We start from the raw sequence: 23098 nt of genomic DNA, 5'->3' as shown, positions 1-23098 counted from the left end.
AGCCACGTCGCAACAGCACAGAATTATGCAGAGGGAAAAAACAGGGTCTTAAACACCTTTGTATTATTTACTGGTGCTATGATATCGTGAGCATGTGAGATGTTTGCAAGGACAGAATTTCTCAAGTCAACCCATGACTTAGACGGTGCAGCAGGAAGAACCTGGAAGTGAGGTGGCCCTCATTTTCATTAATGACTCATCAGCCATGTGAGAAAACTGGGCTTCTTTGGGATGACTCAAAACTCTTGTTGCAGGAGCAGGTTTTGCAAGACCATGATCATCTAGATACTGATTAATTAGTGTGACAAACCTTAGTGCCACAGGGTGCACACGGTTAGGGTGTGTAGAAGTGCATCCATACAAGAGTGCGCCATCATCCCACAAAGCTCTGTATTTGCACATAGCCTTATCTATATACTCGGCCTCATCGAGCTTGGGTTGCTCAGAAAGGAAAGATGTTTGCAGGAGTGCTCACAGAATGGAGACGCAAATGTACAGACAGAAAGACAAAAGTAAAGAGGCAATGAAATTCAGAAAGATTTGTTTCTTTGCTTGCTTCAGAAATTCTGCCAGGGCTATGGGGCTATGTTCTGCTTAATTGATACTTCATGTGTCCTATGGAAGAAGAATTTTCTTTTTATTTATGAAATCCCATTGATGTTTATTTTCTCTCTTGGGATATGAGAAAATTCCTGTAATGCTCAGTTTGGATGGTCAACAGGAAAATCAGCAGAAATCCTCTGAAGTGCCCTGAAAAAGACAAACACGGGTGTGCACAGCTCTCCCATTGCCTGACACATTCTCTGGGTGAACACCAGCATGGTAAAAACCGTCAGCACACACAAACCCACTCGATGCCTATGTCGGGTCTCTGCCAGGTTTCGCTACACGCACTTTTTTTGCCTATTTCTCTGCGCGAATGGGAAGATGGGCCGGAGAGACCCGAGCAGGAGCTCCCCGACGGAGAGGTCAGCCTGCACCCAGGCACCCGGCTCCATCTAGCGGCACGGCTCGGGATGGCCGGGCGGCAACACAGCCCGGGAGCGGCGCCGGTCCGTCCCGAGGCGCCGTGCCATGCCGTGCCGGGACATGTCAAGATCTGCCGAGCCAGCGCGTGCCGGGCCGTGCCGTGGCTCCGGTGCCGGGCAGTGGCCGCTCTCACCCCGTGCTCACGTCGCTACCGGAACAGAGCTGGATGGCGGCCGCGGAGCCTCGGAGCCGCCGAGCTGAAAGCGTGAAGCGTGGCGGAGCCTGCCCTGCATAGGGCCCTTTTCTCCGGCCGGGTTACACGAGCATCCCCGCTAGCTTAGTTCTGAAATGGGAACACAGGATGGACAAGCGCTAGCGCGGAGGAGTGATGTGTCCCCCGAGCGGCTGAGCTGCTCCCTCCCCTCTGCGTGACCGCTGGTGCTTTTTGGGTCACGCACCCCTGGGCTCATTCCCCGTGCTCAGAGCTTTCATCGGGGCTGCGGGACCCGACCCTACCCGCCCCATCCCGTCACGTCCCGTTCCGTTCTCGTGCAGCTCGGTTCGCGGGGGCCCGGCGCGGATGAGCCTCGAGGCGAAAGCTCGGAGATGCGGTAGGGAGGGAGCGACTCCTCCAGGATGTCCCCTGCGACATGATGTCATCTGATCAATATTTTCGGGGGGAGTGACCGACCCGACCAATTCCCGCTATGAAACGGGCTCTATATTGGAGCTGGATGCGGCCGAATCGATCGGGCTGATAACGGAGGCCTATAAAAAGCCGGGGGGCCGGCTCGGCCCGTGCTACATCCTTCCCGCGACACCGCCGGCCGCACAGAGCGGCCAACCCTGTACCGCACCGCCCCGCACCGCCCGCGGCAACGCCGCCGTCCGACCCGAGCCCGAGCCGAGTCCGAGTCTGAGGTCGCCGCGGATGGGGCCGCGCCCCGCCGCCCCCGGCGCTGCCCTGGCGCTGCTGGGGATCGCCGCCGCCGCCGCCGCCAGGTCCCTGGCGCTGCCCGACGCGGGCCCGCACGTCAACTACGGCTGGGGGGAACCCATCCGGCTGCGGCACCTCTACACCGCCAGCAAGCACGGGCTCTTCAGCTGCTTCTTGCGCATCGGCGGCGACGGCAGGGTGGACGCTGTCGGTAGCCAGAGCCCGCAGAGTAAGCGCCGGGATCTGAGGGAACGGACGGGACGGGCGAGGGAATGGAACGGGCGGGCGGGCGGGCGGCGGCGCGGAGCTGACGGCTCGTTCCCTCTCCCCGCAGGTCTGTTGGAGATCCGCGCCGTGGCGGTGCGCACCGTGGCCATCAAGGGCGTGCGGAGCTCCCGCTACCTCTGCATGGATGAGGCGGGGCGGCTGCACGGGCAGGTGAGCCCCCGGTCGAGAATTGCAGCGGGGGGGGGGGGGGGGGGGGGGGCGGGGGGTGGGGGTCCCGGGGCTTTGGGGCGTCCCCTCTACCCGGGAGGCTGCGGGGATTGTGAGAGAGCAGCAGCAAGGGGACATTGTCCCAAATGCGCAGTGCCTATTTCATGTGGAAAATGCAGTATCGTCCAGAAGTGAGTTTGTTTAGGAAGTCTTCTCGTTTGGTGGCTGCCCCAGAAACCGATGAATTTAGGGCATTAGAGCTGAATGATTTCTCGCTGTTCAGCTCAGATACTCTAGCGAAAAAAATAAAGTGAAAATAAGAATCGCTTTCTTTGGAAAGGAGATGTGCCACTCAAACAAGCCCGAGAGACACAGGGGTGCCATCTCTTAGGTAGTACCAAACAGAAAGGGCTTCAGGATGGTTCCACCCTGCTCCAGTCCCACTCCAACCTGAGAATCAGCACACCTGTAGTCGGCTGTGGAGCTCAGTGACCCACTGGCACCGCGCAGCTGGCTCGCGCTTTTCACCCAGCGATGTCAGCATATCCTGTAGGCATTATCAGCTATGTAAACTTGGCTTTGTAAACCCAGACATAAACTGCCAGCTCCAGAATTTGAAGGTTCAGAGTAAGGCTTTGTCTAAGCGCTCTGCAGGAGCCTGGGTTGCATGGGGTGACGGCTTTTTATTGTGCTGTAGTAAAGGCACGGCTGCATTCTGCTTTGATAGCTGCGGCAAACTTTGTGCTGCTTGCAGTAGGGCAAGGACTTGGCCCACTGTCAAAACTCCCGGTATGTTCAGTCAGACTAAGATGGGAGTAGGGAGGTTATTGACTGAGCATACAGCATAGGATTGAGTCTTTCCTTCTCAATTTCCTTGCTTTTCTGAGCTAGAATCAGGCAGTGATAATGTGCATAGGCTGTAACGGTGTGGTGGGTCAATTATTAGCTTTAAGTTTTAATGTATATCCAAAGCAAAATGATCAATGAAAACAAAACAAGTCCAGATCCTGCTTCTATTGGACTACAGCAGCAGTCAAGGCATTTTAAAGCAGCTTTCTTATAACATAATTCTGTAAGCTAATGAGAATCCCTTGAGTGGGTTTGTTGGTGTATAATGTTCTTCACAGGTTGTTAGCTTTTCTTCTGAAAACACAATAGCATGTGGCCATGCCATTATACCTTTATGTCATGGACCAGTTCTATTTGCCTGATTCTAGAAAATAGTTTTGTCGACTTTGGTAACAGTATTCACAAAAGTGAAGGGAGTAGAAGCTGACACATGGAGATAAGTCTTCTCTTTTGGGACACAGCCCCCTTTCCTGTAGCTACCCTTCTCTAGGGGTGTACTTGGAAGGAAGAAAGAAATGGCTTTTGGCATGTACCATCTGTACTCCTACGATGCCCAATAAACATGGGCTGAGCCTGTGTGAGGCTGAGGGCAAGAAGCCAGCTCATCCTTGACACTCACTGTCATCTCTCCACTATCGGCCCAGGCAGAACATGCGCCATAGCCCAGAGATCAGCAGTGGAAGAAGGAAAGGGCAGTTGCAATGTCTGAGGCCCAAATTCAGCCCTCCTGTAATGTGTTCCTTCTTAACATGGGACACAGGAATGGCTAAGGTTGATTCTGAGCAGGCAGTGTGCTGCAGAAATCTTTAACTGCTTCATCTACTGACGTGCTGTAAATTTCTCCTGTGGAAAAAAAAATTGATCTGGAAATACTTCAAGTGCATTTGAAATGTATTAAAAACTACTCTAGAGACAATCCCACAGAAGTGAGCAGGGAGCAATCTGGTGGAGGCATAGGGGTGCCATCAACAACCAGTGTGGTTTGTAGAGTGCACTTGCTCAAGAAGCTTGCTGATATCATCATCCTCCAAAGAGAGGCTGACTGCTCATAGCAATAAGGACAGCTGACAATTCAGCCATAATTGTGCATCACAGATTGGTATCTTTCTGAGATACATATTGTGTATGGAAGGAAAAATACTACGTAATTTATTTTGGAAAAAAATGTCCTTTTTTTTATTACCTGATCAGTTTAACGAGAGCTTTTAAACGATACTCAGATGCTTGTTCTTAATTGTACTCCATATTCTCGATGGCACATGAGAAAAGAATGAAAAGTAGCAAATACAGTCTATATTAATTTACTTATCACTAAAGACTGAGGCATCATCAGCAATTGCCTTTTGCTGACCAGGAGTTCAATCACCTGCAGTGACTGAGCCTGAAGCAACACCAGCACTGTGCCAAATACAGTGCGTGTGGGAAGGTCTGAATGGTGATCCTAGATCCTAACAGAAGAATGTCTCTGCAGTATGTCACAAATGTACTTTTACAAATTCATACATTCTTCTTCACAAGATCTTAACTGAATGGAGTGAATCTGGTGGGTGTGTTTGTAACTGGTTTTACTCCTTTCTGTTCAGCTCAGCTATTCCATTGAGGACTGTTCCTTTGAAGAGGAGATTCGTCCAGATGGCTATAATGTGTATAAATCAAAGAAATACGGAATATCAGTGTCTTTGAGCAGTGCCAAACAAAGACAACAATTCAAAGGAAAAGATTTTCTCCCACTGTCTCACTTCTTACCCATGATCAACACTGTGCCAGTGGAGGTGACAGACTTTGGTGAATATGGTGATTACAGCCAGGCTTTTGAGCCAGAGGTCTACTCATCACCTCTTGAAACGGACAGCATGGATCCCTTTGGGATCACTTCCAAACTGTCTCCAGTGAAGAGCCCCAGCTTTCAGAAATGATTCTGACTGCACACTCGGTTTTAAAGAAATACCACAGAATGTTGCAGGTTTTTAGCTTCTTGTGTAGTGATGTCTCAAACCTTTTTTTCGTGTCTCAGTATGCAGACAGCCTTTCCCGTACAATGTGTTGTACCTATAAGAGCTAAGTGCCCAGATGCCATGTTCAAAAGCATTGCCTCTCCATAGTATGCTTGGAAAAGAAAAATTAAATAAGGACAGCTTAACAAATTCATCAGAGTTCTTCCATTACTGTGGTGATGATAAAATGCATAGTTTTCATACATCAAATTCATTACCACATATGTTCACCTGTTGTTTCAGCTCATATATATATACAGGAAATCTCGCCATTCACAGGGAAGTTCACAGCCTTGTAGACAAACATTTGGAACAAAACACAGTTAAGGAAGACTGAGCAAGTGTGGTTATGTGAACTAAAGTTAGTGCTGTTTCTTGAAAAGCTGCTGACAACCTTCTGGGAAAGCTTTCTGTTGAAAGCATACCACTGAAAAACAATTCTGCTTATATATTGTGCTTTTTCTTCCCTTAGGAAAGAAGGGAAGAAAGGAAAATATTTCTTCCTTCCCCTATTGCTAAAGCATATGTTGGAAAACTGGATTTTTGGTGTATTTTATAGGTTAATTTATGTTCACTGGGGGATCTGCATCATCCAGCATAAAGACTTGTCGTTAATGTTAATGGGAATTCAGCACATGGGTACGAGTGTATACAGAACTAGCATCTGTGTTCATCTGGTAGGAACGAGCAGTTCAAAGTAGTGTCCAGGTATAGGTTCTGCTGTGTATACTCATGTATGTTGTTAGCAAATAGAAAGTCTGAAAATGGATGATGTGTAGGTCACATCAGTTACAAAGAACATTTCTGTGTTTTGCCTGTAACCATCAGCAATTCCTTTAAGTTCATCCAGGCTTGATTCTGCATCAGTTGAAACTGTGGAGATACAATTTAGTGACTTAAACACTGCAGAACTGAGCTGGCCATGCTGTGCTTCTTGCAGGAAGGGATCATGTGAATCTCAGGGCCAGAAAGCATATGTCTGATGTCTTCAGTTCTGTTCTCCCCTTGTGACAATTTAACAAAGGAATAACCAAAGAGAAAGCAAAAGAAGACACATGTCAGGGTTCAGAGATTCCACTCATTTCCAAAGGCTCGCTTATAATAGAGATTTCTATACAAAAAGATCTACTGGAAACACTGGTGTTCTTCTGACCTAGCACTTCATTGCCAATGCAATATTTATAATTAATTTATTAAATACATACCTCTGTTTATTTTGTTACTGTTATTTATGCTCAAAATTCTATTTATATACTCTTGAAGGTGGGTTTTTTGGTTGTAACAAATTTTGTGAAGTTTTGTAATCATTAAATTCTAGGAAACAATAGCTTTTTAAATTTCTGTTCATTATTGGTAGTGTAATATGTATATTTGCAATAAAAAATCATCTTCGGTACAGAAATCTAGCTGACTCTTTTCTGACTTCTTCAGCCCAAACACATCAAGGAGCTTTATCGAACTGTGCAGTCTGGTTCCACTGCAGCCATGTGGAGATGACACTGTCGAGGTGCAACACAGAGACAGAGTGAGTTTCCCAAAGCCAGGCAGTGAGTGCCAATGGTGGACCTTTTGTCCACCTGCTGCCTGTTCCTGAGGAGCCCCACGTGAAACTGCAAGACTGAGAGAGGTAGCTTTGTTATGGAAAGGTTCAGCACCACGTGTGAGCCACCTGCAAAAAGCAAAACCACGTTAAGTAGAAGGTTGCTCCCTTTTTAAAAATGGCACCCAACTAAAAAATGCTCCTAGGGGTGAAAATGGCTGTTAGGCTTGAAAAAGATGTTAATTTCTGGCAGAAAAGGAAAGACTGAGCATTTCACTCTAGGAATACTATAGGGTGACTCACAAGAATTGCAGAGTTCTTGGCTGCAAAACACCTCCCATGGTGTTTCACGTTCTCCTTCATGTTGAGTCACTGCCACAAATGCAGAGGCTTCCTACTCTTCATGCACTGGGAGATGCATGATGATTTTCAAGTTGTGTTATTTGAAAAGTTTTTGGGTTTGGGCTGTCCTGTTTTTCAGCTTTTCATTTCTGCTTTTGATCAGACTATATATCTTTTGAACATTAGATACATCTTTTGAGACTCCTTTATATAAATCAAAACCCAGAACACAAAATGAACTTATAAAATTTGTTCAAAACCTCACTTTTCCACAAAAAAAAAAAAAAAAAACCAACCTCGCAGTTTTCAATGGAAACACTGCAAATGATAAAATTCAGAGTGCATACTCTTCACATTAAGCGGTGAGAGATTTTAAAGTAGATTTAACATTGCTGTCACAAATACTGGTCAAGAAAACAAAGTCGAGCATTCTACTATTGAGGAATAGCATCCTATTTGCTGACACCTTTGGGTTTGCATCTTCCATGAGCAGCACGGTGATTCTTACTGTAACAGCACGGTCAATATTTATTCAGACAGAGAGAAGAAGACTGGGGGCTAAATTACCCACACCACTTCCTGGAGCACTTCAGTTTTCCTTGGAGGTTTCCCATCTGAGCTCTGACCAGGCCTAGCCATTTTGCTTATGAAATGTGACAGGATCCCAGCTTGAGGCAGAATGATTACTGTAAAAATGCTTTCCCTGCCAACAAACACCTGACTTGTGCAGGAAAACCTTGGAACACCATTGTCCTCAGCTTTGTGGGAATGCAAACACCGGCACCGCTGTGAAAAGGTCCTGGCTGACCACTGCAACCCAAGGGCAGCAGGGCAATTGCCACCCTTCCATTTGCAGCGGCACATTTTACAGCCCTAAAAGGTTTTAAAAGGTAAGGTGTCAAATGCCTCCTTGTGAAGTCCGCGTTAGAAGCTGTGATGTGTAAATGCGAGTAGTGAGAAAGCTACAAAAAGGAGATACTGGGCATCTCCATTTCCACTCTGGGGAGGTGTGAAGGGCTGTAAAACCTTTATTCAGGCTCTGAGGATCAGTGCTATCTCTATTCCAAGTACTGAAACTGTTTGTAGAGAACTTGGGACAGCTGTGCTTTGTACAGGAGCAGAGACGTGGCAAGCTGAATAAATGCACTTCCCTTCCTCACAAACGTGCGGGTGCCAGCTGACACGATGAAGTAAAGCTGTGTTTCCCTGGGATGCGAACGGCTGTGGGGAGCAGGCGTCATTTGGATGCTGAAGTAGGGGTGAATTTGTGACAGGATTGTTGAGGACCCATGAGGGCAGTTTGGCAGCTTTCCTGCTAGAATACTACTGCGTATGCAGCATAATGAATCGAGCCCCCTGCCTACTGAGATCAAAGCACTTGTTTGTCATTAACTTCCAAAACAAGACGAAAGTGGTAGCTCGTAGCTTCAGAAACACCTTTATTTCCACTTGCACCAGATGGTTACTGAACACAACGCGTTTATGACAGTGGAGCAGGACAGCAGATGCGAGCCCACGCGCCGACACGTGAACGCAGACCCTGCACAACGCAGCCCCTCCCGGACCTCCCCGCCCCGCTGTGCACCCGGCGCACAGCTCCGGAGAGCCGCGGCACCGACGGCGCTTTGGCGCCCCCTATTGCCTGCAAGGCCGGCGGGGCGCTGCGCCCGTTAGGCGGCTGCTGTGAGGAGCGCAGCGCCGCCCGCCACGCGCGAGCGCTCAGGTGCTGCGAGGCGGGAGGCTACGCGCCTGCGCACTGGGGCACCGCGAGGCGGCCCCTCCGGCTCGCCGTCGTCTCCCGGCGTGCTGAGCGCTGCGCCGGCCCCTTGTGTGGCGGCGCGATGGCGGCCCCGTCCCAGGGTTCGGACATGTTTGATGAGATCGTGATGGCCGATGACAGGTGGGGAGCTTTCGGGGGGCAATGGCTAGCGGCCCTCCCGGCGGCAGGGAGGGAGGGAGCGCCGAACCCGGCCGCGATGGCGGCGCGAAACGGAAAGGAAGGCGTATAGCCGTGCGTCTGTCCTTGCAGGTTTCACGGGGAGGGCTACCAGGAGGGGTACGCCGAGGGCAGCCAGGCGGGGGCTGCTGAGGGGCGGAGGTGCGGCGGCCTGCATGGCGCCAAGATCGGCGCTGAGGTAAGGAGACGTGCTCAGGAATTGCAGTTCGTTGTGGGTTTTTGTTTTTTTTTTCCTCTACGGAATGGTTCTAGCACAGGAATCCATCGAGCAAAATCCAGTGTATAGGTAGCGTGAGCCCTGCAGGCTTCATTCTAGGAGCGTTCCAGGCAGTCTGCAGCTGCTGCTGGCGGCACACAGAAAACTACAGCAGAGTTACTCTGTAGAATACAGAGATGAAAACTGAACGTGCTGTCGTAAGCTTCACCAGCATTACACAGTTTTAGTTGTGTTTTCTGAGGTGGTTGCTGTAACTCTATAATGTGATGGAAAACACAGCAGTGATAGCAGGAAAGCGAAGTCCCAGGCTGCAACAAGTAAGGACGTGCTCAAATGCAGCTGCCATGGGCACAAAAACAAAGGAAATCTGCTTACCTCAAGTAGACAGGGATCTCCAGCAAGATACCCTCACCTCCACCACCAGCCCTTAAATGAGGTCTGGGAAGGGGTGGATCCTGACTCCAACCCTTCTTGTCATTTCAGCCGCACTACATACACCTGTGCTCCCCTAGATTGGCCCTGCGTTCCCACCAGGTGCTCAATCACTGCTTCAAGCCATGACTTAGCATTTCTACTGCAGTTGCAAATAGAGTTCTGTATTTTATTTCCCTGAAGGAGAGGACAAGAGACAAACAAGTTTGCTTGGAACATGTTGGTGATGGAGTACATGTTTACTTTTATAACCTAAGGTTGTATCTAAAGGCTCTCCGGACCATCTTCTGTGGCTCAGCGTAGGGGAGAAACAGGGGATGTTGGTTCTTACCCAAATTATGTCCCAACCAGACAGTACTGGTTGTCTCTGTCACCCTCTTTCCTATTTGTAATACAGGCAGAATTTGTGGCTCAAAGATTGCTACTAAAAGAACAACAGCAGTGGTATTAATCCAATATGAAACAAAAGCAGTTAATGCAAACTCTCAAAGGATAGCTATTGTAAAACTTTAATTTGTCACTTGACTGTGATACGAAGATGACCAGTGGTTATTTTCCTATCAACGTTACAGCTGTTCGGTTCCAAGATGACAGTTAAACAGCTTCTAAAACTGACTACTTTTATACAGCATAGTCCTATATAGACTGCAAGAGAAGTGCTCTAATCTACTGATACTGGGAGGTTCCAGAAGATTATCTGTTTACAGTCTCACTGTCATACTAAGTAAGTGAAAGAATGACGTAGGTTATCTTTGAACTGTCAGCCTATTGTCTGCCTTAAGGAGAATAATACTGATCTGACAATGGCTTGCTTGCTTAAGAATTAAAACAAGATTACATTTAAAATATGCCTGTTTTCCAGCATGTCCCTGAGGTAATATTATATACAGTGTGTGCTTGGGCTCAAGTGGAAGATTGGTGCTGCACCCATGTGGTAGTGCATCACTAATTATGCAGAGCAGACTGCTGCAAAGCATCCATAGGCCAGCATCCCCAGACCACTGCAACTTGGTGCTACATGAAGTGAACCTGTTGGTGTCTCCACTTACCTGAGGTCTCCAAACAGCTTTGGTGCATGCAGATGAAATTGCCTCACTTTTTTTTTAAGTTTGAGCATTTCTGGAGATGTCAGCTCCTAACCACATGTATTTTAACAAACATAACTCCCAGAAGACTAGAGCTCGCAGATGTTCCCACTGTACTCTGATGAAGTTTGCAGGCTAAAGGAACTTCCAAGTCCAATTGTGTCTTGTAAATTTAAGTGGCAGGTGCATGCACAGATTGAAGTGGAATTTGGCAATAACTTAACAGTTTCATAAATTTTGTGGTTCAAAGCACGCATACCATTTTCTAAGCCTTTCAATGTGGAAATATATTTGTATATCCAATGGCTTGTTTAAGAATATAAAGCTTTACTTCTCTTTGACCACATAAATATTAAATATGTGTTTGTTTTTTTTTTCCCTCCATGACATTCTTAAAAATTCACAGATTGGCAGCTACCTTGGATTTGCACTGACCTGGCAGCATCTGCTCCCAAAATGTACAGATGAAAAGAACAGGTAGGGTTTTAAAAGTATAAGTCATATCCCTTTAATAGTTTTTTCAAGTTATGGTGTCCAGTTTTGCCTACTCTTCAGTTTAAAAAAGAGGAATCTGAAAAACAGAAGGGTGAGCAGATAGATGGTGTCTGGGATGGCATTGCAGTCTGGACCATCTGATGCTAAAAAGAGGATAAGGGAACTTGGTTTCGTCAGCCTGAAAAAGAGAGGATGGAGATGCCTACTTGCATTGCACAAAGGGAAATTCTAGAGATGCATTCCTTGCAGCAGCACACAGTGGAAGAATAACAGACACTTTTCACAAGTTGAAACAATTGATGTACTAATTGGGCATAAAGAGAAGGTTCTTTCCACCATGACTTCTTAAGTACTGGGACAGGTTGTCCCAGCTGAGGACAAAAGCCCTGTCCTTGTGGTTTTCCACAATTTGGTTGGAGGTGGTCCTGAAGAACCTCAATGGGCTTTAAGGTTAGCCGTGCTTTAGGCAGAAGGCAGACTGAATAACTTCCAGCCATCCCTTAAAACCTGCTTCCCTTCCCCCTCCCAACTTTCATTCTATTCTCAGTATGGAGAGTAACGCATGCATACAAAATCCTAGCAACTCTTACTGCTCTTGCACCACAGACTCAGGTTTGCAAACCCATCTCAGAGCTTCTTTAATTACTTAAAAGCTGTGAGTGTTACAGGGGTGAGATGTTAAAAGCTACACAATATTTTCACTTAAAAATAGTTTCTTTGTTACAATAGTACTTAGACTGCACAGAATCAAGCATATAGGTTTCCTGCACTGCGTTTTTGTTGTTATTTAGGTACCTGAAAATACTGTTATAATCCATCTTTTCTCATCACTACCCATCACCTGTGTGCTTTATGTTCGATTTAACAGCTTTCTTAAGACTCAGAGTAGAGTGTGTTCCTTGGGGGAAAAAAAAAAATAAAAAAGCCAGAATATGTTGGACTATCTGAAGTCCTCTAGGAGCTGATAGAACTGGTGGCATTATTGTTTCAGTAACATTTTCTTCTGTGAAGTGCAGTATCCATGTGCTTCATGGCAGTTAGAAACTCCTAAATAGATCCACTTGAATAAAAACTTGGGCCCCAGTTCATTGTCTGAAAATTAAACGGTAGTTTCCAAAGGATGCTTTAACAGTAAAGTGATAGATGAAGTTCAGTAGTACATTAAAACCTGAACAGCTTACATTTTAGTTTTCAGCAGACTATTATTACATAAATGGTTTAATTCTCACACAGTATTTTATTTCCGTTAACTTGTTTAAATTTTAACTGGACACATTTGTTTTCCTGAGCTGTTAACAAACTTCATTATTTCTGACATGCTTGAATAATAATTAGAATGCATTGAAGGAAGGCACTGAATAAAGTTTCATACATGAGTGTTATTCAGACTTCACGAGGACTTGAGTTGAACACTCACTGTGGAAGCAATATATCCCCAGTTAGCACTGTTTGTTCTTACAGATACACTCATCCCATCATCCAAGACAGACCTTCATGTTAAACCACTGAGGCTGTCTTCTGAGGGAGCTGTAATTCATCATCAGTAATTAATCATAGCTTGTTTCCCTAAGCCAGTTAGACATGCAAGGGAATTAGTGTGTCACAGATAGTTCACTTTTTTGGTGATGCTAGCAATCCTCTCTTTCCATGTCTGATATTTTATGGTCTCTGCATAATTTATTTTCTGTCTGCAACAGAAATACATCTGCTATACTTCTAGGTGCCCCTCTCTCTTTTTCTTACTTTTCTCTAGTTTTCTATACACATGCAGATACACGTGCTTCCAAATATTGATTATTACTTTCCTTTAGTAGAACTTAATGCTTTTTTCTGACCAGTTTTGATTAATTTGAACAAAATGTCAGCTTGCTTTCAGCTATCTCAATAGAACATATCTCAGTACATGTTCTGGTGAGCTTTCTTATTGCATTTATCACATCTAATTGGTAGTTCTGTGTTTCCTGACTAGACGTCTGTGTTTGGGAAGTAAGTTAAAAGGAAAGCCTTACATTTGTCAGTTGTACCAAGCTTGGTTTCTGATGATGCCTTAAATATGTATGAGGCAATTTGGGTGAGATAAGGACAGAGGGCTGGATTCTATGCTCTGAGTCATAAAGTACAGTTTTCATACTGACAGATGGAAAAGACTTCTTTGGGAGGCTCACTGTTATTTACTACTTTTTGTGTGTTTTTTTTTTTTTTTTCAGTAAAAAAATAAGGGCTCTGGATTCATTAATAGGAATGATTCAGAAGTTCCCATATGAAGACCCCACTTATGAAAAGCTTCAAGATGATCTGGAAAAAATCAGAGGAAAATTTAAACAGGTTTGTAGGATTAAGTTGTTATTTTTAGCACAAAATAGTATTGCTTTCTGTAAATATTTCATCTCCTTTTGCAGTCATAGTAAAAAAGCTTTGAGTTGAAAATTTCCTGATTGATAGCAAATGCAAAATAAAAGAATAAAATTAAATAAATGGAAAACTGAAAATACTGTTTGACAGTGAATTACAAGCAGGACCAGAAGAATAAATAGAAAAGGAGGAATTAGTAGCTTAGTTGAATTTCCTTTTGGAAAATGGACGCATCAGAACACTCTCATTATTCTTTTTTAGGTTTGTTCAATGCTAAATATTCGATCTGATTTTAGAGTCAGTAATGAAAGATCTTCACTTACATTTTGAATATAAAAGCTGAAGATAAACGTGGATGAAAAAAGGCGTATGAAAGAACAGATAACTGGAAAAGTGTTCATTTGTTTTAAACAGAATCCAAGTAGCAAAGAGATGCTACATATTAAAGTGGTAAAGAAAAAGCACAAAACATTTGATGGTTTCTTATATTTGTCAAGGTGTTTTTTTTTTTTGTTGTTTTTTTTTTTTTAAATCTCATGGCATTATTTAGGATTATAGAAACACTGAAAGCCTGTTGAATAGAAGTATTTGATTCACTCTTCACCAGCCTTTCCTTAAAAGGAAAACACATGCATATGCAAAGCTTTCTTATTTAAAGAATGTATATTATTTTTAAAAAATCTACATGTGTAGATCATCCATTTTACACAATGTGTAGGTTTTTTTAGGTGAAGATTGAATCAGTTGCCTACAGAGCTTGCAGTAGTGAACACCTCTGTGGGGGAAGGTAGAATACACATGAAGTAAGAACACAAATGAAGGAAGGTTAAGATACCAATTCATAAAGTAGCTGCAACTCAGAGTGTGAATCTTGTGGTTTTTTTCCTATGCTAGTTTTGCAGACTTATCCAAACATCACAAAACAAGAACAAATAGACCCAAACCCTAGCAATTTAAGTTATCAGTAACAGAAACGTGGCTACTAGAAGTTGCTGCTTGTTCTGCCCACAAAGAAGCAAAATTGCTTCTGACAGATGGCAATACTAGGCAAAGAACCCACAGGTACACTGATAGTCACGTGCAGAAAAAGAGTTGAACTCACCCTGCTGGTGAAGGGAAACTCTGGCTACACAGCACCCACTCTCAGGAAGCAGCCAAGGCCCAGAAGATGCTCTCCCTTCAGTGTCTGGCTCTTATATGAGCCCAGGGTGGCTCCACACCTTCTGGTCACATGGGGAGCACAGGTGCAGCTTAAATCTTTTAAAATGTTTACTGTGCATTTGCATCTGGAATGCAAGGGCATATGTTTTGCTTTTTTATTGTTATTTTGGACTAAAAAGATACAGATATTTTGTTGAATGTATACCTGTGTGCATATGTATTGACTCCATTTCAAAGTCATCTTTTATTTTTGTCTGATTCCTGAGTACATGAACATGTCAATATCAGCTGCCTTTGTTAATAGTTACTTATGGATGTACATACATAAATATGTAAGTGTTCAAACAGCTTTGATGTATATACTGTCAGAGCCATCTAGTGGAGGAGGTTTTTATACTGTTTAAAAATAGCCTGTAAGTAATGCTTCTTGTAATAGTTCACAAGTATTCATTAAAATGAAGTTGTTCAAGTAGTGCAGAACACATGCGTGCATGATGCAGCTCTTCTAACGATGTGGTGCCTTCTTTTGAAATAAAGTAGTATTGAGGTAGGATTTATTTGTGGCTTCTTTCTTTATTTCAGAGTATGGAAGTGACATGACAGCATTGCTGGCATCTTCATTTAGGGTAGCTGAAGTATGGATTTTAATTGTTGTGCAACTTAAACCATAGGGCAGTGTGAACAAGCTCCAGTGTGTGAGCACCTGAGACCTAAGCAAAAAAAGAGCATACCATATAGCCTCAATAAATCAGTAGACACATAACAGAGAGGTCATTTACCAGAGAAATGTGATTTCATTTTATATTCTCTTCAGAGAAAGCTAGATTTGAAAAAGCTGTCACAGGATCCACAAATTAACACTTTTTTTCCCACAAATCATGCTATTTAACCCATTTACTTCAAAGCAGTGAGAGTGTGCTAATATTCAGCTGTGACTGACTCAGTGTTTTTTTTGGTCAAAAGCTAGATATTACATTTAAAATAAGTGTCCTCCTTCCCCCCAAGCTGATCTGGTGTCAGAAAGGCAGTTTATTGCTCTTCTGAATGATGTACAAAGAGAAGTAAACACTGGATGTCTAAGCATTCAAGTTTGAACAAGTGATCTTTTCTGGAATCTTTGTACATGGCTTGCAAAAATGTGTAGAAAAACTGGGAAAGAGATGAGAGCTCAAAGCATCTGTGGTGCATTTGATGACTGGAAGTGTGTGCTATGTAAGTGACATGCTAAGTGCTTCTCTAGAGATTGTATTGAATACGAAATTCATTTTGTTTTCTTGAGGAGAAGAGGGATCCTTGCAGATCAGTCACTTGACACCTTATTTTTAAATCTCATGGCTAAATTTCTGCTATTGCTTTACTATCCTCCTCTATTAAAATCTATATTTTAATATCAATCGCTAACATAAATATGAAAATAACTATAAAGATTGTAGCATCTCTGATTTCAAACTGGGATATGCCAGCTTTAGGTCCTTAACTTAGCTACAGGTGTGTGCACACCTCTGTTTTTCCGATTATCTTTTATGTAGGCATGATAATTTGTGTTATATGAACTACAGTTAATAGTTCTGTTAGATATGTAATCATGCAGTTCTTCAGTGCAAACCTTTAAAAATATCTTCTGTAACAGAGTTGTGCATTAGGGTTTCTTGTGACGTTCAGGATTTTAATGCTAGTCTCCACAGCACAGAGGAGGTTTTTTAGTGACAACTACGGAGTTAAAGACCAGATTACATGATGAATATTGGTTTGTCTTAATCAGTGTGACGCCTTGCAAATAATCTTGCATTTTAATTACTTGGGTACATCAGGATGTGCTACTTACTGACATCAAGAGTGACTAGGAGGACCTGGCTTTTTACATGCTTCTGCTTTCGGTTGTGTTGATCAGAGGAGAAACCTAGGAAATGAAGAACATAAGGCTTAGCAAAAACCTGTGAAAGATACATGCTTAAGTCAACTACAGTGCTATTTTTGAACAAAAAATCATTAATATTTGGGATAGCCAGGGTATTCAAAAGACTGTCTGGTTTCATGAAATGTAGGGCATATGTTTTTCTCTTCTTTTGGTGCCCATCTTGCTAACACTTTCTTAAATCCATAAGAAATTAATGAAAAACTCTTGTGAAAAATTTCATTAGCATCTTGGTTACTCATCTTGTCAGGACCCTGGTGGAAACAGGCTTTAAACTGAAATTAAAGACTGTCAGAAGATCTGTGTGTGGAGAGGCTGAATAAAGCATCCATGAAACAGTCACTCCGACATTGTCTGGTCTCAGCAACTGACTGCACAACTTCAGGATTGCTTTAAGGTCTGGAAGGGAAAAATGCAGTCTTGTAGACTGCAATATCAGTTATTAATAAAGTAGGACAGATTGTGGCTCTGCAGTCATAGTGGTTTAAGTCTTCCTGGAGATACTTGATCTGATAAAAACAAGTAGCATGGAAGACTTCTGCAAAAAATACTGAAGTTACTAAGACTCACAGCAATGCATTTTAATATGTTTTTATTCACCACTGCTAGTTATGCTCAGTAGTTAGGGAGGAACACTTGAAATATTTAACTCTTAATTTTCTGACTTGTTGGGGCTGCGTTCTGGCTTGTTTTGTTTCTTTGTGGACTTAAAGTGTTGAGCATACATTTTTCATTTTAAGAGTGAATGTAAAGCTAATTACTGTTAGTGTATTAAAGTCATTTCACTTGAAAAGACTTACAGTTTTCATTTCTAAATTACAAGAGTACAAGAAACGGGGAGTTTTGAGGCATCAACAAGGAAAGGTAAGCTCATCTCTGACTACAGTGAATTAATTCCCTGCAGAATTCCATTCTGATTTCAGTGTTGTCTTATAGTCATGGGGTCATTGGCTGCTAATCCCAAATCAGTCATTACTAGGACATGTAAACCTGACTTTGTCGGTTATCTGTGACATTGTACTACATCAACACAGTAAAAGTTCTTTACTGAGACTGCATTTCTATACACAGATTTTCAAAAAGAACTTAAAGGAGGACAAAAAAACAGGATGGTGCTCTACTCACAAAGAAGCAGAATCACTCCAGCAGGTTCTTAGCAATACTTGCAAGTACCCCAATAGTCACATACGTAAAGCAGAGCTGAACTCACCCAACTGGATCTCTGGCTACACAGCACCCCTTCTCAAGAAACAGCCAAGGCCCAAGAGATGCTCTCCCTTTAGCAGCTGGCCCTTACTTGAGATCAGAAGGGCTCCACCCTCGGTCCACACCTTCTGGTCATGCAGGGAGCACAGGTGCCAACAATTTGCCTGTGCCCCCTGGGCCAACCACACCTCTTCACCAGGTGCTCAGTCACCAGCTCAAGCTGTGACTAACAGTTCTCCTACAGATTAAAACCTTCAAGTTAAATTCATTATTAAAATGCTTGCTCCGTCTTCATTAAACAAGTCCAATTCCATTCCATTTGCCGTGAACTGTAATGTGAATGGGATCGAGTTCAGCTCTGAAGAGATACCTGTAATTAACAGAAAATTGTGAAATCAGGGAAAACAAACGTTCCCTCAGAAAGCAGGAGAATCCTATTATGTCTTCCCGAAACAAGGTTACTGTAATTTGTATTTGAATTTGTAAGGAAAGCCTGATATCCCAGTTTGGTTATGTGACTTTTTGATCTGATTGCTATTGAGGTATAAAATAGAAAAGCAGTGGTGTTTTCTATCCTGTACATAGAACCTGTGCAATCTCATGTTGCCAGCTGTCTGTAATGCACCATTTAGAGGAAGAGTGAGTCAAGCACCCATTTTGGTCTGTCCTTAGGGTTTCTAGAAAGATAGCACACTTCTGTTGATTATTGTAGAGTATGCATTAGAAATCTTGAGATAGAATTGAGAGCTTTGATTTTCCAGTAGTTCAGTATGAGCGTGTATGAACAAATGCTTTGTTTTGGAAGAGGTGGAAGAATTTGAGCCCTTGGGTGTATTCATGAAAGTTTATTTACACTTTGGCTGTAAATAGTGTCTCTCATTGAAACAAACCAAGATCCCTCATTCAGAAGTGTGCCTGCACCTTCTTGCTCCACAGTGCTTTAGCGTTAGAACTTATATTCTTTTAAGACAACTTACCCACATTAAGAGATCACATAATGTGAATTTGGAAAGTTTGAAATCCATAAATCCTGTCCTGTTCACATCTTTTTGTTCTGTGTGCATCTACACACGTTTTGAATACATTCTGAATCTAATCTTGTGTTTCTAAAAATCATGCAACTAATAGTCCTGGATCTAATACTGATTATTTATTATTTACTTAGAATCTGCAAAAGCTGTGGCTTTTATTAAATACAGCCTTCTGTTTCAAGATCTGATTTAACAATTTCATTTTCAAGTTTTATTCTTCAATAAGAGCAGGTACCTTCCTCCTTGGTGACCTAAAAACCACATCTGTGTTTTTTTATCATGTCCTGTAATTACAGTGTTCAATGTTTGAGAGGAATTGTCTATACTAATAAGTGGCATTTTCTGGAGGTAAAGTGGGCACTCAAAGTGAAGGTAAAGCTCCTTGTCAGGGTCATTATTTTCTTAAACAGTTTCTGCAGTGCTAGCAATGTGAAGAACTAATTATTACCAAGTGCTGGTGTTTGTGTGTCTGATGATCTTAAGGATATAGTTTAAAAGCTTCTGAAATACTACAATTAGCTGAAGTCCATCTGGATTGGAATCATTATTTCCAAAGGCACACCAGGGGAGGTTGTAACAAAGCAGGATCAGGCATGTACATGTGTGTGATGAATCCCATCAAGATCTTCTTAAAGAGAAAGGCTTTGGTTTCAAATGAAAGTTGTAATTCTTCATATTCTCGGGTACAATGCAGTGTGGATATTAATGCCTTTGAAATATTATTACCCTTTGCAGTTTCTCATAGCAGCTTCTTCTGGACTACTTATAACCTAAAACTTCGGCTTTCATAGTTGGACAAGTGACTATGAAGATTCTCATTTTGCATTCTGTCCCAAGTTTGTTTGGTTTTGTTTTTTAATGGACAGAGTTATGACAGTACACATTGTCAGGGAGATATCACCAGAGAAGATGAGATCTTGGAGAGATGAAATGAGTACTGTGGTCAAGCTGCAACTTTTGGTGTCTAAAATTGACTTGTAAAGGCTAACTAGAGTAGTCTGGTGCTGAGGCTCTTCACTGCAGTTAATTCATCTGGAACTAACATGACTATCACTAGCACTGCACTGAATATTCTTGCCTTAATCACAGGACTTTTTATTCCTTCAGTGTAATAATTATATTCTTACAGCATTTCTCACCCTAGGATTCTTTAAGTAAAATATTTAATTCAACTCTTGAGTAGCATATAGCTCTACCAAATGAAGTAATATTCTGCAGAAGGAAACATGGTCATTATGTTTGTCTGAGACATAACCAGTGTGCAAGACCTTGGAGATCTTCGTTAATGTAAAGTAGTACCCATTCATTCTCATATAAAATATATGAAAGCTATAGAAAGTGCCAGTTGAATCTGAAGTGGCTTGCTGTACAGTATTGGTTTTCGTATATATATATGTAATTAGCCAATTCCACAGTTCTGTCTTCCTTCCTTCCTTCCTTCTTTCCTTCCTTCCTTCTTTCCTTCCTTCCTTCCTTCGTCCGTCCGTCCGTCCTTGTTTTTGGTCATAGCAAAATAGCATACAGATAGTTTCTGAATAGGTACAAGAAATAGCATCTAGCTTTTCTATTCCAACATCAGAAAGTGTCTGTAGAGCAGAATATGTATGGATGGCATCTGGAATAGTAGAATACTGTCTGAAAGAATTAAACTACTATTTGTTTATAATCAAATTATGGAGTTTACTTTCAGCAAAAGTCCTGTTTTGGCAGGAAGAGGATTGCTTATTCAGTTCCTGCATCTCAGCTCCGCGCTAAGCGGAGTCAGCATCAGGATTTATCACTGTCTCCTTCCTTGCTGATTGTTTAGCGGCACGATTTGCTGCTTTCTATCCATGTAATGTTTAGCTGCAATTTGTAACTTTCAGCTTCTTCAGGATTCTGTGGAATAATCGACACCGCGTGGAATCTTGATTGTAGGAACTGTGAGTCAGCAACCCTTTAATTTTTTTAGTTGCAGCTATTGTTCCAGCAGCAAGCTTTACTGCTATTGTCCACTGTTTGTCCAGCTCACGTTTACTGGACTGTGGGAACGGATTAGGGTTTCATGGCTTTTTTTTCCTTCTTGCATAAACTCTTGATCAAAGACATTCCTTGGATGACAAAACACTGTATACTGTGTCACACAGTCCTGACCAGACTGCACGAACAGTAGTTTAAAAACACATGCCCACATTGTTCTCTAAACTGGCTTTTTTTTTTTTTTTTTTTTGTAGTTTAGTGTATGTGCAGACACTGAATTTTTGAGACCCACTTACCTTCTTAAAAAAAAAACAAAACAATCTATTGTTAATAACTTAATAGTCTCTGGAATACACGTAGAAACAAATGAATGTTTGAAACTCAGAGCCATATTAGTATGTAACTTAGAGTACATAATAGTATGTAATTCTTAAAGGAAATGTAGAGATTGTGTTTGCAGTGTATTTTCTTGAGAGCACCCTTGGTTGTGCCACAGTTACTGAAGCACCTTGTAACCTTAAAACCATTTAAACTTACAGCATCACTTTGCGTCATATCTGGGATAGCTGAGTGAAATGGAGAATGATTTATTTGAGCACAGTTTGGGAGTTTGTAAACCACCTTAACCATAAGTACATTATAGCTGCATGTCATGATGTTAGAAGTTGTTTTATGCAATAAGGTGGGGACAGACTGCTCGAGCAATCCAGTAGCATCAGTGGTTTCAGAAATAATGAGAGAAATCATGTTAGAGAAAAACCTGGAGAGGCATTTACAAGGAGCTGTACTTGGGATTTGCCTGGAATTCTCAGGTGATCAGTTTAAACTGTATTGTCCATAAAGGAGGAAACTTGTCTGATTCTTTGCAGTCCAAGGGCTTCCATGAAAAGAAAAGCCAGGATTAATACGCAGTTGATAGACACATTGTGTAAAAGAAGCAAAGTGAGCCCAGTGAATGACTGAAGCAGCTACAGATGTATCAAGTCAAAAATGAAATAAATGTAATTATAAGAAATAATGGCTAGTTTTGAGAAAATAACTACTGATTTCTTCTGGAAAGCTTGGGGAGTAAATTTGCTGGAGAGCTGTTCTTCGTAATTAACGTCGCCAGCAACTGAATATAAAGAACGATGGCCCGTGTGTGCTGAAGGAGCAGAAAAGCTGTTCAAAAGTAATACCGTGTATTCAAACAATCTATAGTGATAAAATCTAATAAAAGGAGAAATAAAACATCAAAAGCTCAATTGTCTGTTTCAGACAGTCTGCCATCAGAGCAGTGACTTAGGACACCGGGTCACTCGTTCAGTGCTGGCTCAGGCAAGCTGTCGTAATGCTCTAGTGGTGGCGTAGTGGCCTTTGTTCAACGGTTTGCTCATCTCAGCCCAACTCCTTGAAGACTGGTGCTAATGTTACAAGTAACATCCTCACAGGCAGTAGGTAACTCATAAGCTGTCATAGGAGACCAGGCATTTAATGGCATATAGCATCTGGATGGAAACAGACAAGTGCCACAGGTACTCAGGTGTGATGGGTGAAATAAAAAAGCCCCACCACTACAGCAACATATAATCCAAAATTTATTTGCTTGGGTTGAGAATGGTGAATAGATAGTGATTTCTGTTCTGTGAGTCGCATGCACTCACATACAAATTGAAGCCCTACGCTTTCACCGCTCACCCCAACCAAGTTTGTTACCACATACGACTTAAGCAACATTTGCTTAAGTTCATGTTTTGCTTCTTTGTTTTCCAGCTCGTGCCAGGTCAGTCAGAGATGAGCAGAGTTAATCAAGGTCTGATTTGAGTGGGCAGCCTTTGGCTTTCAGGTAGGCCTCACCATATGACAGACATTTTAGTTGGGAACATTGTGCTGTAGCTGTGCCCTAATCTATACTTCGAATATGACAGGAGTGTAACTTTCTATTTGTCTTTAAGTGAATGTGCAGGCTTGGTGTTGTTTTGAGATGGGTTGCTACACTGAGATGGGTTCTTTACCTGAAATAAAAACTAAGTGTTGCTTTTCTTCAAAGATATTATAAATGAAAAGGTAGCATAAGCCATAAGTAAAATGAGAACAGAGGTGAAATCCACACAGATGGATTCTTTTTTTCATACAGTGTAAGTGAGAAGACCTCTAGCAGTACTAAATACAACCTCCACAACCCAGAGAGGGAGATTGGAAAGGTAAAAACTGTTTTTGGAATTAATCTGTGTATTGTAGGT

The 23098-nt window shown here is 42.6% G+C and overlaps 2 protein-coding genes across 8 annotated transcripts in view; both read left to right on the top strand.

The window, feature by feature from the left end:
- Positions 1-1900: 1900 nt before the first annotated feature.
- Positions 1901-6496, top strand: FGF19 (fibroblast growth factor 19). The gene is made up of 3 exons (XM_042814351.1): positions 1901-2135; positions 2241-2344; positions 4774-6496. Exons 1-3 carry the CDS (start codon positions 1901-1903, stop codon positions 5104-5106), a joined length of 672 nt encoding a protein of 223 aa, XP_042670285.1. The 3' UTR covers positions 5107-6496.
- A 2371-nt stretch (positions 6497-8867) lies between these two features.
- LTO1 (LTO1 maturation factor of ABCE1) overlaps positions 8868-23098 on the top strand; it is a 28567-nt gene continuing 14336 nt past the window's right edge. For 3 of the 7 annotated variants that reach the window (XR_006167918.1, XR_006167919.1, XM_042813196.1), the window contains exons 1-5: positions 8868-8966; positions 9096-9201; positions 11164-11234; positions 13460-13577; positions 22629-22701. Coding sequence is in view for 3 of the 7 variants with exons in the window: in XM_042813196.1 (XP_042669130.1) it covers positions 8908-8966; positions 9096-9201; positions 11164-11234; positions 13460-13577; positions 22629-22679 (405 nt within the window). In the remaining 4 variants the exon portion in view is untranslated. Of the gene's footprint in view, positions 8967-9095; positions 9202-11163; positions 11235-13459; positions 13578-13865; positions 15246-17503; positions 17545-22628; positions 22702-22992; positions 23060-23098 lie in introns of those variants that run through there. The other 4 variants (XR_006167920.1, XM_042813197.1, XM_042813195.1 and 1 more) reach the window with 4 other exon arrangements.

This window comes from Centrocercus urophasianus, unplaced genomic scaffold, assembly GCF_019232065.1.
Source record: "Centrocercus urophasianus isolate 14NV4802_14NV808 unplaced genomic scaffold, USGS_Curo_1.0 seq_14, whole genome shotgun sequence".
NCBI lineage: Eukaryota > Metazoa > Chordata > Aves > Galliformes > Phasianidae > Centrocercus > Centrocercus urophasianus.
This window is presented reverse-complemented; position numbering and strand designations above follow the sequence as displayed.

Excerpts from the sequence above, each read along its gene's own strand:
- FGF19 (XM_042814351.1), top strand. The coding sequence starts at position 1,901 with ATGGGGCCGCGCCCCGCCGCCCCCGGCGCTGCCCTGGCGCTGCTGGGG. Across the intron at positions 2,136-2,240 it reads CGGTAGCCAGAGCCCGCAGA|GTCTGTTGGAGATCCGCGCC; the intron begins GTAAGCGCCGGG and ends CTCTCCCCGCAG. Across the intron at positions 2,345-4,773 it reads CGGGGCGGCTGCACGGGCAG|CTCAGCTATTCCATTGAGGA; the intron begins GTGAGCCCCCGG and ends CTTTCTGTTCAG.